This window comes from Thermobia domestica, chromosome 6 (genome assembly GCF_964235325.1).
Source record: "Thermobia domestica chromosome 6, izTheDome1.hap1.1, whole genome shotgun sequence".
Taxonomy (NCBI): domain Eukaryota; kingdom Metazoa; phylum Arthropoda; class Insecta; order Zygentoma; family Lepismatidae; genus Thermobia; species Thermobia domestica.
The window spans coordinates 34,383,188-34,401,614 of record NC_137459.1 but is presented as its reverse complement, the minus strand read 5'-3'; the positions used below and the strand labels follow the sequence as shown (position 1 = coordinate 34,401,614).

Genomic DNA, 18,427 nt, shown 5'->3' with positions numbered 1-18,427 from the left:
GAAGATCCTTTCGGAGCTTATCCCTATCTGAAAATCCTTTCAAAACGTATCTCTATCTGAATATCCTTTCAAAACTTATCTCTATCTGAAGATCCTTTCGGAGCTTATCCCTATCTGAAAATACTTTCAAAGCTTATCTTTATCTGAAGCTCCTTTTAAGGTATACAAGATTTGTGTCCAGATATTGTAAATAACTCTTATAATATAGAAATAAGTGTTAAGTTTTCCATGCACGTAAGCCTACCGTACTTAATCTTTTCTGACTAATTCTCTTGTGCTCTAAACACCTCAAATATGAGTAGTCAAATTCAAAGGAACGGTATTCCGTTTCTATTCTTTTCATTAAAATCATTATTGCCCTAACTTTCGAAACATTACATGTGTAACCAGTGCTCGAAACGAGAAATATGAAGCACCAGTGCCAGTATATGTTTTTTTGTGTGTATGAATTTACAAGTGTATCACTTAGTTAAAATATTTATCTATACGATCTTACTATGAAACGTGCTGGTATGAAAATTAATGTAAAGATGTGTCGGAGTACACGACCCATTTCGAGCGTTGCATATAACATTTATATACTTCTACCTCAGGTTAATACTCACTTCCGGATATCCAGAATGAATGATAGAAAGAACAAAAGGAAGCACAAACTGTTTAAATTTGCTTTTCTTGTAGTGCGCAAAGCAGTCAGCTGTCAGTCAGAAACATAATATTTTTTTCAAGAAGGTAATATAGCAAAGATCCAGCAACTTTTTGTAAGCCCTATCGCGTCATTCAGGTTACAACTAAAGTACAAATAATGCCTTTATATTTCCTCTGCATGTTCCTTTTCTTCACGCAATGGCTTATCTAGCGTTAACAGCGCCAAGGACACGCACGGAAATTACGTCCGTACTTTTCTATTTCTACATTCATAAGATTTTTTTTCTCTTTTTCTTTGTTAAACGTAATTGTTACTTGACCGTGGATCAAAAACAAACATAGTTAACCCTATAGCCTATGGAACTTAAAGGTTCACGCTGGATTTAGAAAAGCTTTCTATTAACCTTTGACTAATTGAATCCAGTTTCTACTTTCTATTCCCATTTCTCTCAAATCCATCTTATTACGTCATCCAATCCGCGTCTATGTCTTCCCAGTGGTATTTTCATTTTTAGGTTTCCTTTAAATCAATACCATAAAGCAGTTTCTTCTGTTTTCTATCTTGGCTACACGATAGGCCTTAACTTTAATAACCCTAACGATATTAGGTGTACAGTGCAAGTCAAGAAGTTGCAAATCGTAAAGGTCTGGTAATTCCTCATTTTCATTCCTCTTCGATCCGAATATTCACGTTAGGATTTTTGTTTACAAATATTTTTAAACGTTAAAAGGTAGAACAAATCCCCATTCTAAAACTGCAGGTATAGAAGGTACATCTAAAAGAAAAAGAAAGAAAAAAAAACTCAGAAACGAACATTTGACTTATTCTCTATGTACTAACTAACTCTATGGCCTAAAGAACTTGGAGGTTCAATTCTGCGTTCACCAAAACTCTCCACTGACTTAGAATTAGAATTAGAATTTATTAATATGTATATGAGTACAAAACAGTTACTTAACAATCTTTATAGCGATTCAGGGAGAGGCCGAGCTTCTGCTGTTTGTGGTTCTCCCTTTCAGAATTTATTTACATATTATAGGATGGCGGGTAAATACTTAATATATGTATATAACACAAAGTTACATGAGGTTATAAATACTTAATTAGTTCATAATAAAAATAATGACAATAATAATGACACATTAACATGGTATTGTCTCAATTTTTTAAATACTCGTTCAGCTGTTTTTTTTTTTTTTTTTTTTTTTTTTTTTTTTTTTTTAAATTTGCTAAAAGTTTGTAGTTCTCTGATACCTAGGGGAAGGACATTCCAGGCCTTAATACATTGTGTACCTGATGCTTTTGATGCCATAATTTAATCGTGGTTTTGGTTTTTCAAGTTCTCTGTTTGTCTTTGCACGTGTACTAACTGTGTGTTTTATTTCAACAAATTGTGTTGAAAATATAATTGCATCTTTCTTGAGGATTCTGTACATTAGACAATTTATCCTGTAAAGATAAAGTTTATCTAATTTTAGTATGTTCAGTTCATGGAATAACGGTTCTGTATGTGCAAGAAAATGTTCATTTTTTATTATTCTTATTACTCTCTTCTGAAGAACAAGGAGCTTATATTTAAGCTCAGCACTTAAGTTTCCATACCAGGCTTCGATTCCGTATGAAAGGTATGGGTGGATGAATGCATAGTAATATATTCTTGCGATATATTCCGGAAACATTTTTGATATTTTAAACAATAACCCAGTGTGTACCGAAACTTTTTTCCTGATTTCAGAACAATGGTTTTCCATGTGAAGTGCTCATCAAACCAAACACCTAGGTATTTTATATTTTCAACAACTGTTACTTTTTGAGAGCTTATTGTAATAGGATAGTTATTTATATTTTGCATTTTATGTCTGTTTCTAAAAAATACGCACTTAGTTTTGTCAACATTTAAAGTTAATTTATTAATTCGAAACCACTGTGATAATCTGTCTAACTCAAAATTAATCGATTTCTGTATTGTTTTAAGCCCTGGTCCTTTCATGAATATAACTATAGTCCGCAAACAAACAGCACTGGGAATTTTTCAATACACATGGCAAATCGTTAATATATAAAAGGAACAGTAATGGCCCTAATATGGAACCTTGAGGAATTCCACAGTTTACAAGTGCTGTGGTTGATGTGTGTCCATTCATACTAGTGTAATGCAACCGGTTCTTTAAATAGCTTTTCATATGATTGAAAGCGACTCCCCGTATTCCATAACAATGTAGTTTCTGCAGTAATATTTTGTGATTTACGGTATCGAACGCCTTTTTAAGATCAATAACAACTCTCGTCAAGAGCATCTGAGATGTAGTTTGAAATACTATTAATGGCAAGTTGTGTAGACTTATTTTTCTGAAACCCATGTTGTTCTTGAGTTATTATTTTATGTTTTGTTATGAACTATTAATCTGGAATAGATTACTTTCTCATATATCTTGCTCAAAATAGGGAGTATCGAAATTGGTCTGTAATTAGTTTTACATGTTTTCTTACCGCCTTTGTACACTGGTATTACTTTCGCGATTTTCAATCCATCAGTGAATATTCCTGTTTCTAAAGTTCTATTAATTGTATGTTCAAGAATGGGTGCTATTTCCTTACTAGAATCTTTGATAATTTTTGTGTTTATATTGCCATGTCCTGTACTTGATTTGTTAGGTAAAGCCCTAATTATGCTACATATTTCAATTTCACTAACAGGCCTGAGAAATAGACTTGCCTCAACATTCGAGATATATGGTGAGAAAGGTCCCCTGGTAATGATTTTATACTGGGCGCCAAGTCCGTCCCAACTCCTACGAAAAAAACTGTTGAACTCATTTGTTACTTTTATCGGGTCATTAATAAGGGTTCCACGTTCATTAATGATATTTATTTCCGCATGTTTTCCCTTTGTTTGAATATTTATTGCCGATTTGATGATCTCCCATTTTTTCTTGATATTATTCCCTGATTCTATCAGATTATTCATATAATAGGTGTTTTTGGCATTCTAGATAGCTTTCTTTAAAGTATTGCGATATTGCTTGTATCTTTCACGAAGCCCTAAATTGAATGGATTTTGAGTACTTCTTTTCCAAAGAGTATCCTTTCTTTTAATTGAGTTAAGTATAGCCATCGTCATCCACGGTTGGATTTGTATGTTGTATTTATTAGTGCACCTTTTCGTTACAGTGCATTCTTCTATATACTTCTCTATTGTTGTTTGAAGAATTTGTAAGGCTTTTGATGGGCATGCTGTAGTGTACACTCCAATTTCGGACCATTTTGTTTCTTTTATCTTCTGCTTTATTTTCTAGTAATCCCGAGTAGTAACTTCCTGTACTCTTTTGTTTAAATTTCCTAATGTCAGTGACGTTGACATGTAAACAGGAAAGTGATCACTAAGGGATGTTGTTATTGCCCCTGATACTATTTTACTATTTATCATATTCGTCCCAATGTGATCTATTATACTACGTGTATTTCCTTGAATACGGGTGGGAACCGTTATACACATTTTGTTACTATTGCTATTTAGCATATGTATGTACTCTGCGCTTTCGTGCTCATCATTCAAGTGAATGTTAATGTCCCCTGCATATACGCAATATTTATTTTCGCTATTAATTTTAGTTAGTATTAAATTTAAACAATTTTTGAATTCCTCATAATTTTTATCAGGTGACCTATTGATAACTCCTATGACAATGCTCTTTTTGAAATTGGGATTGGTTATTTCAATCCATAACATTTCACATAAGTTAACGTTATTAATTTCGTTTAAGTCTTCGCGAATAAAATAATTTAATGACGTTCTAATGTACAGGCCTACTCCTCCATGTCCTTTTCGGATGTTGTTGCAATTATAATTTCTTAATTTGTTTACATAATTATAATTAGGCAAAATTACATAATTTGTTTCTTCTTCATGTTTAAGATGAGTTTCACTTAAAGCAATGACGCTGAACTCAGTTTTTATTTGACTTAAGAATGTTTGAAATTCATTGTATTTAGTATTTAAGTTTTGTGTATTTAGATGTAATAGTGAAAGTTGATCGTTATGTGGGATGTCGAACTCATTTGGTTCTACACTTTTACAGGTTAAAAACGGATGAACGTAGTCAAATATTGGATCTTCAATGTCACAGTCTATTATACAAGGATTATAGTTATTCTATACAATATTTCTACTACTACGATACTACTATTTTCCTACTGTTAATACTACTAGCAATACAACAATTAGCAACTATACTACTTCTACAAGTTTACTAATACACTTTCTGATACTAAACACATGTGGCTGAAGCTAAATACAAACACGAAAGATGCACTTAGGATATTTTTTCCACATCACTGCATTTTTCAATTATAATTGCTCTGTCTTGTGGAGATTTTCGCGCATATATCGTTCCATTTGAATCAGTCCACACAAATTGCCACCTTGCTTGTTTCTTTTTCGCCATAGCCATACCCAGTAGTCTTTTCCTTGCTTGTGTCAAATGGTCATTCACATAAATTGGCACAGTATTCTGAAAACCAATGGAACGAGTCGTGAGTTTTTCATTAGTTTTGTTTTTGTTTTTTACTGCCCTCATGAACTGGTCTCGCTTCCGTCTGTTGACGAATTGCACCACTATATTTTTGTGTGTGGGTTTGGAAGGAACTGGCACCCAATGTACTGCATGCGTGTTGTATTCAATGTCTACTTCAACCCCGATAGCAGATGCAATTGCCGTTACAACTGCTTCGGCATTTGCACCTTTATTAAAAGGGACGTTTTTTATTTCCAGGTTTTCCCGTCGGTTGTATTGTTCTGCCTTGTCTAACTCTGATTGTAAGTTCACAATTTCATATTTTGATTTTGTATTTTCCTTAGCAATTTCAGAGTTTAGATTTTCTAATGCCAAAAGTTTTTCGTATATTTTATCATACTTCTGGCTCATAAACATTACACTTTCTTTTAATGCCCGCACAGCTGACAGAAGTTCAGATACGGGAGAACTATCACCAAGGTTGTCTATAGGATCATTTATGATGTCTTCAGGTTTTTTTTTTCCCTCTTGCTCCCCCGCTTTTAGCTCACTTTCACTTGGTGATTGAGTTGATGCTTGGGCACGGCCATTTCTTGAAATGGTCGTGGCTTGGATCTGCTTCGCTTCCTCCATCCCTCTCTGGTTGTTGACCTCAGTCGACGCTCTTGTCACTGACTTCCCCTTTTGTATGTCTTCGATATTAAGCATACAATTTCCACACTTCCACCTTCGTTTCGTCGCACTGTTCATGTTTCTAAATTTAGAAATTGTAATGTTTCTACATTCAATGTGGAATTTTCCTCCACAACTCGCACTGCACCGTAGAAAATATTCTTTTTTCTGGATAACATCCTCACACGAACCACACCTTTCCGCCATCTTTCTCTCATTCCATCTTAGCCAACTGGATGCAACTTCTATTTTGTACTTTTATTTCTGCCAGATACATCTTAATATTGTCCTCCCATCTGCGCGTAGGTCTTCCTAATGGTTGTTTTCCGATTGGACTTCCACGTAAGACTTTGAAAGCGTTCCTACTTTTCTCCATTCTGGCTATTTGATCTGCCCACCAGAGCCTCCTAGATTTGACGACCCTAATAATGTTCTGTAAACGGTATAAATCGTGCAGTTCTTCGTTATGTAATTTCCACCATTCCCCATTCTTGTTTTTCTTGGGTCCTAATATTAGTCTCAGGATGTTCTCAAATACTTTCAGTCTACGTTCTTCCCTCAGAGTAAGCGATCTTGTTTCGCAACCATACAGAACAACAGGCATGATTATCATTTTATATATTTTAAGTTTCAAATTCCTCGACAGAATTCGCGACGACAAAGATTTTGAACTCAATAATAACACGAATTCCCTGCTTTTAGTCGACATTTAATTTCTTCGTGAATATGGTTTTGATGTGTTAGTATTGATCATAGATGTTTTGAAAATATCCACTTTATCAAAAGTATTACTTGATATATTAACGCATCCATAAGCTTTAGTAGTGTATGAAGTCCTTAAGCCTGAGAAATGTGTTAGTCTTTAAGTAGTGCATTAAGGTTGGTGTAAAGGGACAAGTTTTGCCAATAGATGTCACTACAGTCTTCGTCTCTCTCTCATGTATTTTTTACCTTTCACGAAAATTGACAATTTATCTTACAGATTTTAACGTACAGACTTCAAATTTTTGGAGAAGGAACTTCATAACCTATCGAAGGCAACAGTCCGTGCCGATTTCTTATTTAGAATTTTCTTCATTGTTAAAACAGTTATATTGTTAAAGATTTGGATATCCCTTTCAACAAACAAGCCATTTTAACCATGAAGAGAATTCCTTCTCTAAAAATTTGAAATCTCTAGGTTGAAATTTGTAAGAGAAATCGTGAATTTTCGTGAAAGGTAAAAAATACATGAGAGATACGAAGACTGTAGTGACATCTATCGGCAAAACTTGTCCCTTTAAACTAACCTTAAATCATGTTCTATGTGGCCATATCTCCTTAATTCCAAAGAAGGTTACTTAAACGTGAGAGTACTTTCTCTCTCCTACATCACTAATAACAGTATTGTTAACTCATTTGCGATTTCATCTACAAAATTAGATTGTATTAAATGCGAAATCTTCTACGTTTTTAACAGATTTTCATAATTTTGTTCAGCACCAGTACAAATTACTTAGTGTGTTTTTATTCTTTCAGGAAGATCAAAATGTGTTCACGGAAAATGGGTAAGAGAACAAATAAACCACTGTGAAACCCATTATAGGGAAAGGACCCCTCCTGCGCCAAGGATCATGATTCATGAAGTAAATTCTCCGGTTGAGACACCTCCACCTCCCAGGATTTCAGCAGAAGACATTCATCATAGACCAAGCGTGATCATGTACCGTATATAACGAAATTGTGATGGTATTTATGGTACTAACGGGTTACAACTAAAAATCTGCACAAAATGTGAGGTAAGATAAAAGCAACCAGATGACAAATGGAAACTATGTTTTAATGTTTATTTACAGTATATACATAGGCAGAAAAGAAAATGCTAATGACACATTGCAAATGGTCCGTGATCAGCTACAGTCCGCAAACGTGTTGGAATAGACGCACTGGCTGTTTGGACGCCAGTTGGGTCAATTTCTTTTAAACATTTGCGTATTCTTCTTTGAAGCTGCTGAACAGTTTTTGCCTTCCAATTATGTTTGTACACCTTGTCACTCAATTGTTAAAAAAAAAATCTTCGATTGGGCGGCACTGGGGCAAGTTAGTTGGATTTTTGGTTTTGGGCACAAAAGGGATGTTTTGGGACATGAGGTACTCCTGAGCCTTTCTCGCATAATGAGAGCTGGCTTTGTCAGGCCAGAAAATAAAATTATTGTCAGAATGATTATTTCGTATAAAGGGAACTAAGATCTTTTGAAGACATTGCTTCACGTACTCATCTTGATTGATTGCTAACCCACTAGGTTTGAAATAAGGCTGCGACACACCTTTGTCCAATAAAATTAAATAAAGCATCACTTTGCTTTCAAATTTCTGCTTGCCTTTATATTTTATATTAGAAGGAGTGTGTTGCTTGTCTGAGGAATAATAAATGCCATTTGCGGGCATTTGGGATTTAGAAAGGCTAAAGTAACTTTCATCATCCAAAACAAACGATTTTCCTTTGTAATTTCTGACCATCCAACGACAATTTGATTTCACAGTTTTTATTTGCGTGTCTGTATAAGATGGAGTTTTTTCCTTTTTGCATGCTTTTATTCCCATTGATTTTAATGTTTTAGATATGTATTGTTGTCAACAGTTAAATGTTTTTGCTGTGTCGTTCTGACTAATGTTGTCTCTCTTGTCAAACATCCTTTTCAGTCTTTGTTTATTTTTATTCGTCATAATTGCTGCCTTTCAACCTCTTCCTGCTTTTCTTTCTATTGTTCCGGATTTAAGTATCGCATAAATTGATCTTTTTGGCACACCTTCAGCAGCAAAGTGTTTCACGCAATATGATTTCCCCAATTCATGATGTTTTTCATGGAAATTTACAATGCGTGCACGGAGAACTTCTTCCTTTGACGCCATTTTCCACCAGTTACTTCGCATCTGAAAGAAAGCAAACATGTTGTGAATTAGACAAAGAGTGTACTATCAACATACCAAAGAATAGAGATGACTGTGTCAATAGGTTTTATTTTATGAATCCGCACATTTTGTGCAGATTTTTAGTTGTAACCCGTTAGTAGTAGTCGTCGTCCAGTGTAAAATGCAATTATATTTGTTTTAAGAACAGTGCTTGTGAAGTCTACTGTTGGATTAAGTACTATCTTGGAAATGGACTGCATGGTAATTAGCTTTAAATCGAATTTAGATGACTGTGAAAAATACGGGCGTATCTGTTGCCTAAATCCGAGACAATTCCCTCAGGAACGTATACTTGGAATTATGTTTGTACTATTACAATTTCGTAGCATATTTAGTTGGTTTCCCACAATAGTGTCTAAGGTTAGAGGAAGATATGCACAGATTAGACTGTTAATGTCATAGTACCAAAAAATCATAATGTCATAGTACAGATCGTTTTGTAATCTTTCGTTGTTTTAGATTTCGGGAAAGTCCATATATCATTAACAATTTAAAAAAAAAAAAAAGAAAGAAAAAAAAGTGAAAGTAGCTTATGTGTGCAAATGTGTTTGTAAGTATCGTTGAGCTCTATCATGGCTAGTGTATATGGTCAGCATATGTGCCTTTGGTGTGGGAGACCCGGGTTCAATTCCCGATGAGAGCTAATATGATTCGAATTCCACGTTAAACTGTAGGTCTACGTCTCATATAGCCTCACTGCTGAAAGCAATGCCAAACTCCAACCCAATCAGTGAAATCGGTGTCAGTATCAATACAAAATATTTAACTGAGACATAGCATAGATATTCGTCCTCATGGAAAGTTAGTTGTTCACTCCAAAATTGATATTACCAGTTTACAGATTGTTAAACAGAATATACTTTGAAATACAAGAATTACAGGAAGAAAAAGGAAAAAGAGAATAGAATTGTTTAGAAGATAAGAAGAAGATGAGAGTTTTGAAACTTATAAATTGTGTTACTGACAAGCAAAGGAACCGGTTGTTTGTTATTCAGAGCGTTACGCATAACAGAAGCTGATATTGCTACGTTCGAAAGAAGGTTAAGTTTTAGCGTACGAACATACATGAAATATAGAAGAATCAGAGCTGCTTGTTTACTGTGACTTTTCATCAAAGAACACATTTGTGCCACAGGATGAGCCGTAAAGCTGTCACTAGACCAGTGAGCAAGCTACTGTTTATCCATTTGTAGTGTACTATAAAGGAAAAACAGAAACAAATCATTCAGTTATGTTGTAATTTCAAAGTGTCTAGTACACAATACTACAGCAAAATTGATTGTTTTCTTTAGAGACCAGTTTAGACCAGAAAAGATATACTATTTTCTGATGGATTTAGTGCTCAATGCAGAACATAAAGAACTTTCAAAGTTTATGTTTGCATAAAGTTGATTTCTGCGTAGGGACTGAATAGCATGTTGCTGCAACAGCTCATGGTAAGAGGCCTTTTTGATGTGGTTAGTGACACAGTCAAGTAGTTGGCAGCCCGAGCAAGTCTACAGCATCCATATGATACTGTAGTTCTTACACCCCGACACATTTTTAAGTGGGCAGCGGCAGTGTGGGCAGTGTGTTGCATTTTGCGATCCAGTATTTGGTTTGCTCCGCATTTCTATGATTTTGTATCGCGAACTGCGATGCGATATCTCTTAAAAAAAACGCTGATATATATAAGGTGAGCTATAAACCAGTTGGCAGAAATCCATTTGAAATAAAATTATATATCAACTATGAAATCACTATAAGTTGTATTATAACATCAACGTAAGTCACGAAGTTAGATTACTAAATGAAGTGTTCGATGTTTCCTCCATCACCTTCAGTCCACTAATTATATTTTTTAAGCATATAATTATATTAATTATATTAAGAACATATTACATCATCACTGAGCCTATTGAATGATAATTTATCAATTTTAAAAGTAATGTGCTCTTAAATGCTCTAGATCCACAACTATATTTTCAGAAACAAAGTTTTCTTTCACTATTCCGCAGACAGAAAATTCCATTTGTAATTTTGGTAATGTAATTACCACTTTTGAAGTGCGAATACCATTCATTCTTGGTTAACTTTCTATTCATTCCAAATTTACTTAATTACAATTGTAACAAGGTTTGAATTCTTTATAAAATTACTTCTTACAACGATATTATTCACGAAGCACGCATTGATTACGTCAGAAACTACTGCTACTATAGTCAGTTGAGAACAAGAAAACTGCCAGTGTGAAGCGAGTTATAGTCCGTACTATACACATAATATATGTGTGTACGTATGTATGTATATAGATAGATAGATGGTGATTATTTATCTTTTCGTTTCAGAAATCTTGTTTCTTGCAGAGAGATGTTGATCTTAAGCTCAAGAGAATATTTTTATTTTCTTAATTTGACTGTGCTTGGCAACATTCTAGTCATTATAGTCGCACTATATGTGCTCTCACTTAGAGTAAAAATGGAAAACTGCAATGTTGAATTTATGGTTTCTAATTTGTTTCGAAAATTCCAAGGTTATACTGTGATATATATTTTATTTATATATAGTATTTTCATTAGAAGATACATGTGTCCATACTCTTTCATGTATCAGGCTAGTTAGTGGGGTAAACATTTAGTGTACTTTCAAAGAAGATATATGTATATCTAATGAAGGTGTGACAGAAATTGAGTTTCCCAACTTGGATTGAAAACCTAAATGCAAAGCCAGAAAAAGAATGCGTGGTTTTATTAGAAATATATATACTTCAAATTTGATTCTTTAGAACTGTATAAAATTTGTCTGATGTTGTTGGGAAGCCATGCAGAAAGAAAGAAAAAAATACTATTGAGATCAGTTTACTTTCAGTTTCGTAAATAATTTAATTAACTAAATGCATTGTGTTCATTTGTATCTTAGAGGTGAATATTTTTCCCTCCTCCCTTATCATATGCAGTTCATTTAGCTTTTTTACAATCTGGACACTCTTTGTCTAATGTTAATCAATTTGTAAATCTCTGTTTTGATATATGTACGAGGTAGAATTTTTATTTAAGCCGAGGATACAATTGTTCCCCTGTCATATTATTTCATTGACTTGTAGCTGTGCATTGGAGGTAAAGACGTATATGAAGTGCATTTACAGTAAGCTAAGAACTGGTGGCGGTGATTCAAATAAATATTGAAGTTTACAATCCTTGAGTGTACTTTTAAAACAACCCAGTTGGTGCGGGATGGCTCTCTAATATAGTCACAAAGCTTCTCAATGAATACGAATAAAAATAATTAAGAAAAATGTATGGATATTTGTTCTTGTATACGAAGAAGGAACGACCGAAGAAAATATTTAGTTATTTTAATGTTTAGTTTACAACCCTGATTGATGTCTATGAGAAAGTCGGCAACATAGTGTGTCACGATGCTTGATGTTACTTTCTGTTCACGTGTTCTGGCTTGGCATTATCTAGCGATCGCCTGCCTCATTGTAACAGCCGTTCAAACGCTTGCCCTTACGTGCAATGTAGTAACAGATTTTTCGTGACAGAAAAAAAAAGAATCCGTTTCGCTCGGCAGACTGAACCGCGAGAGAATATAGGGCGGAGCCTAAGCTGGGTTGTACAGACGCACTCAACCCAAGAGAAGTGGACTGGATTTGTTCCGCTTCTCTATACAAAAGAATGACTCATATCAACGACGAGAAGAATCCACAGTAGAAATTCAAAATATTGTTTGCGACGCTCATTCAAATTATTATAAAGTAAAACAAAATCAGAATACTTTCTTAGTGCACTTCACAATTTTAGAATTTAATAACACCCAGAGTATGTTTACGTAACTTTTTTTCCTTTTAATCATTTTGGAAATGAATGAATGCTCCTGAACTAACATTTAAATTGATTTATCACTGAGAGTGCTACTGTAAAAGGAAGTATGTGAAGTTACAGACAAATATGTATGTGAGTGATACACTTGTAATATATATTAATATGTTTGTTAATGGGTATGTAACTGAATGATTTTTACAGAATCGATTTGACAGGAGTCCACGGTGGCTCAGGGGTAGAGCTCTCGTCTCTGGTGCGAGGGGTCTCTGGTTTGATTCCCATCCACGCGAGCTTGTGTTGGGCAGTGTAATGTCGTGTCCGTAGGTTTTTTCCGGGTTCTCCCGTTCTCATATTCTCATTTCACTTCATCCGTGTCGTTAGCCTAAAGGGCAGTAGCATGAGACGTAAAAGTATAAATTTGATTTCGTTTACATTATCGATTGAGAAAATTCAATTATTGTTGGCAATAGGTTAAGTATCGTTCGCAACATCAGTTGTTTTTCACTTCGTGAATAACTTGGATTCTTTGTGCTAAAACAGTATGTAAAGTTCAGTTAAATAGTTCTGTATGTATAGGGTATATGATTGTACAGTCAGAAACAAAAGTTATTTTTATTTGATGAAATTATTTTCGTAAATAACTTCAGAATAGAAGGACAACTTGAGTACAATTTTCAGTAAACTAAAAAGAATGTAATTTTCTGTACCTTCCAGCCTTGAAACTCTGTGAAAACGGCGTACGTTCCAGTGTTATTCCCAAAATACATTTTACCAAACGGAAAGAACTTTTGTCGCTGACTGTACAATGTTAAATTGTTCCTACAATATTTGTACCTAATATTAAGATTTAAAGAATGCCTTCAAAGTAAATTATCATTGAAAGCTCCGAAATAAAGGGGTGTTTTTAGGACGCGGGCATAGGGTGCAGAGCCAGTTTCACCGCCATTGTCAATGTGACTTCACTGTTGTATAATACTAGAGCCGCCACTGAGCTTATGAATATATCTTTTTGTGCTTACTTCCACTTCATCTGAGTATCATTCCTCTAAATTATTAAGTGCTTCTTCATTTTACCTCTGTTTCAGCGGTTAAGCGTAATCTACGGATATTGCAGTATTAAAGTATCGTATTAAAAAAATAAAAAAAAAAAAAATAAAAAAAATAAAAAAAAGTAATTTGATTTAGGATGAGGAATTGTAGTTGCCATTCTGCCTACCTCGTTGACTTATTTTCAATTTTCTGTTGAGTCTTATTTATCTCTGATGAAGATGTAGAAATATTCCATTTTATAATGTGAACGCAAAATCAGTTTTAAAGATCTTTTCATTTAAACTTTGTTTCCTCAAGATCAGACCTATGTAGTAATTGTATTAAAATTTATGGCTAAAATATGATTATCTAGAGTGATAGGTTGTAAACTAATGCATTTTCTAACATGTATGTGTTTAAAACATCAGTGAAAGCTATTTTGTAAAATGCTTAGAACTTTTTTTTTCTTAATATGTAGTGTAAAATATCGACTTATTATGCCAAAATATTATGTGTAATTGTATTATTTTATTGTTACATCTAATATTATCGTAGTATTTTAAGAATGATACGGCATTGGAGACTTCCAAGTCTCAGAAATCGTAATACCTGATCTCGTGTTATCAATTCCTGTTTATTAGTAATGTGTATCGTTTCTTTTTCTTGTGATGGCTTGTTATCTTAACCCTTTATTTATAACATATGTATGTACGGGGGGGCGAGGGGGATGAGGAACCACTTTACATTTACCTTGTTGATAATATTCTTGAAATGTACGACGAAATAAATAAAGAACACAACATGTCTAAATATCAGAAGCTCAGCACACTGTTATAATGATGAAAAAAATTATAGATTCTGTATTGCAATACCACAAATGTTAAAAGAAAACCAAAGTAAACCAAATGCAATTGAAGCAAACCTAAAAACAGTGATAATGTTATGCATTATAGTGTGATATTAGTGTGAAAATGGAACCATGCCTGTGACCTCGTCTTCTTTGAAAGTATACGTGTCGTGTAAGAACTAGGTAGCTTCTAGGCACAAATTACGTGATAGAGGTAGTTTGTTTAAAAGTTGTACTTACGTTTGTTGTTGTCCAGAAATAATAAACATTTCAGGTGACATTTCACCTGAAGTTCCAAGTTGACATTTTTTTTTTTAATGATACATTTTACTATATTAGCATGTTCCATAATGTATATTTTTTGAGAATAAATGACAAGTTTATAAAGTACCAAATTGCTAAGAGGTGTAATATAATGTGTGCACAGTTGCCAGCAAATATTTTTACCCGCACCCTGTGTGTTCTTTTGTTAATAATCTTGGAAAGAAAGATTTTTTTTTTTTTTTTTGCTAGCTGCTGTAAAATAACTATGGCGGAGTTTCTTGGAAACAGAAGTGACGTTTTGAAAACTTTCACTACTAATATAATTTATAGAAGTTGATAACTAAGCATTATACTATGAACTAACCAAACAAAAGATTCAGTTTTCTTTTAAAAGTATCTTGTCAATACACTAAGCTAAGAGATGTTAAAGGTATTTCAGAGTTCTGTTAAAATTATTCGAATGTTCGTTTTCAATACATTAGTATGTTGCATATATTTGGACGATTATTTGAAGTTGAACAGTACTAGTATTTCACAGTTTACTAATTCGTTATTTTCTCTCTATTGAAGTTATGCCAGGAAATAGTGCAAATGTAATCATAACACTTAAAAGTACACTATGCGCGCTTTCGCTAAAAAAGCTTCATCATATAAAGGGCAAGAGCCAGGGATAAAAGTTTGCTTTAAGTTTAACGCCCCTTTTCCACGCCGAGGCTATATCAGACGTGAAGCTACAAAAGTGGAATCAGAACCATTGTAAAGCGTTCATTGCTCTCACATAGAGAATTGAACCCGGGATCGTGTGCACTAAAGGCGCGCGCTAGCCACTGGACCAGTAAGGAAACTCAGGATACTTTTTCATAGGTTACAAATTATTAACATTACAAAAATTTTACAAGTTAGTCGCACAACTCAAGTTTTTAGTCGCATGACTGCATGAAAATCTTCCATTCATAGACACGCGCTAATATTTGTCTCCAGTCTCGGTTTTCCAACAAATAAGTACATGTTTATTGCCTATGTCAGGGGTGCCCACAAGGGGGGGGGGGCTATGACGCAAACTGCGTCATTGAAATATTTGGGGGGTTAAAAATCTATATAAATATGTTTGATGGGGGGGGGGGGTAAAATTAATCGAAAAGAAGATTTTTTCATGGAAGAACACCTACGGATAGACAATTGGGGGGAGGGTGCGTCATGGACATAAGGGGGGGGGGCACCACTGCCTATGTTACAGTTTTTCTTTCTTTTCTTTTCATCCTATCTCTTCCCCTCTCTAGGAACCGCTTTTACGAAATAAGTTTTTTTTTCCTTTGTGTGTTTTTTTTTCTGTGTATGTTTTCACTATTTTCTGGTATGCAATTCATTTTATATTCCTGCTTCAGGTTCCCTTTATTCCAACTCACTCTCTCTCTCTCAGCAGCTATCTATCTAGCTGTTAGTGTGTCCGGTTGAAAATATATCAAGAAATATGAATAACTCCAGAATCAATAGTGATGGAATCGTCTGGGTTTTGTTTTTTGGGAAGAGGGAAAAGTACAATTTTATATCCAGAAAAAAATCACTCAACTCACCTCAGTATACCTCTACGTGTGCCCCTTATGTTGTTCGGCAAATATCAAGGCGGTACTCAACCTCACTTCAACAACATTTCAGGTGTTTGAGGTGTTAAGAATCCACCAGCATCGATAAATCTCTGACTTAGATCATCCAAATCTTAAATTTGGGTTTGGTACACAAGAGTCTTCACGTATCCCTAAACGAAAAAGGCCAGAGGAGTCGGGCGACCTCGGGGCCATTGAATAGGACTTCCCCTTCCTATCCAATTGTCCTGCAAATGGTTATCCAGAAATTCTTTCACGCAACGGGCATAATGAGGAGGAGCCCCGTCTTGTTGGAACATGTATCCCTGGGGTATGCGAGGTACAGCGTAATTTTCCAACATTGTCAGTTACGTTGCTCCTATAATTGTATTATTTTATTTATGATCTTTAGGAAATTTCACTGTGAGGAAAATGTAGAGGGGTCGCTCTCGGCTCACCAAAGAAGTTACACTAATATCACATAACGTATCTTTTGTAACTTCTCTGTTCTCTTTCTTTCTTGCTTGCTTGCTTTCTTTTTCTTTCTTTCTTTCTTGCTTTCTTTCTTTCGCAGAAGCTAAGAATATGTTACTGTTTTTTAAACAGAAACCGAAGTTTGATAAAAATCTGCAAAGTAGGTTTCTAAAAGAATCTAAAGTTAGTTTAACCAACCACTCTAAGCGTGTTTCATAATGCATCTTTACACGCGTGACGGCAATGCGACTTGATTTGGAATAAATTATAATCAATAAATTATTTACATTGGTAAGACTGACTTTAATGTATAGTATACTCTAACTTTAAGTCTATAAATAGTAAGGTAGTAGCTTATGCATATATGTATATTTAGTTTTCTTCTGCTTCCTGACATTACACAACATTACGACAACAAAAGTTTAACGCATGTCGATGACTTGGTCTCTGTTTATTAAGTCCCACTTCCATCTTACATTTAATATTATAGTTCCTACTATATAAAAGGTTGTTTGCTGTATATCCGACAAGTTTCGATTCGGTGCTGCCACCTGGCGTATCATGCTGGAATTATGGGTTTGGTGACGGGAGTAGTGTTGTGTCCGACCTTGTAGGTGCGGTAGTGAGTGTTATCAAGTGACCCCGAAAATCAACCGGTAATGGGAGGATTATGTAATGGTCCTTTTTCATGCTAAGTTTTCGTACGTACGCATTGTGAAACAGTATCGGAAGAATGGGGTAACACTCGGGGGATGACTGCGAATGTTATTGTGGCCCATTACACACAACAGACTCCCGTTGCGAAGCATTCACCCACGAAAAGCACCAGTAGGAGGGGTGCAAGCAAAGTGACACCAGTAGTATTAAGGAAGATCCTCCGACGCAACGTGATATGGGCTACAGATTCCACTTCGCACCGTCAACTGTGAACAAAACAATTCGCGAGTGCCTCAGATTGAAGTGTGTGTGGAAGCCCCGTGTACATCTCCTGCTACCGCGTCACATTGCCGAACGTAAGACGAACTACACGAAAATGTATGAAAAGTACCTGTCTGGTTCCAAATGGAAGAAAGTTGTCACAATGGGTGAATCATATGTTCATCGTGCTGGTAGTCACATTCGGGCTATCACAAACCATGACATTGATTTAAAGGGGCGCAGCAACTTTGCTCGTCAGTCCAGGAAAAGTTTCCCTCGTGGCTTCACTGTTGTTACGTGACTCGGATATGAAGGTAAGTTGATGATGCGCAAGGTGAAGGTGAATGCAAGATACTTTCAAGACTCCATTCTGACACCTATCTATCGGAGAGACATCCCGCAATTGTATGGAATTGACGCGAACCAGGTGATTATTCATATGGACAAGGCTTCAAGTCATACCGCCTGAACATCACTACGTTTTTATCAGGAAATGGCAGAGGAAGTACGAATTCGGGTCTTTCCGTTTGAAGACATTCCTGTGAAAAGCCCAGATCCCAGTCCAATGGATTTTTTTCACATTTGGACTGTTCAAACGACGTCTTGAACAGCGTCGCCCGCGCACTCTGTTTGATCCATGGAAAGCTTGCAGGGAGGAATGAAACAGAATTTCTATGCCTATCCAGAGACGGAGTTTGCTGCAATGGAAACTGCGATGTCGGATA

General features: G+C 35.1%; 1 protein-coding gene across 2 annotated transcripts in view; it reads left to right on the top strand.

The window, feature by feature from the left end:
- The window catches only part of LOC145687924 (mitotic checkpoint protein BUB3-like), a 111,023-nt gene extending 96,165 nt beyond the window's left edge, over positions 1-14,858 (top strand). For both annotated transcript variants that reach the window (XM_081761486.1, XM_081761485.1), the window contains one exon: positions 7,351-14,858. In XM_081761486.1, the coding sequence (XP_081617612.1) occupies positions 7,351-7,547 (197 nt within the window). In that variant the 3' untranslated portion in view covers positions 7,548-14,858. The remainder of the gene's footprint in view (positions 1-7,350) is intronic.
- Positions 14,859-18,427: the final 3,569 nt, after the last annotated feature.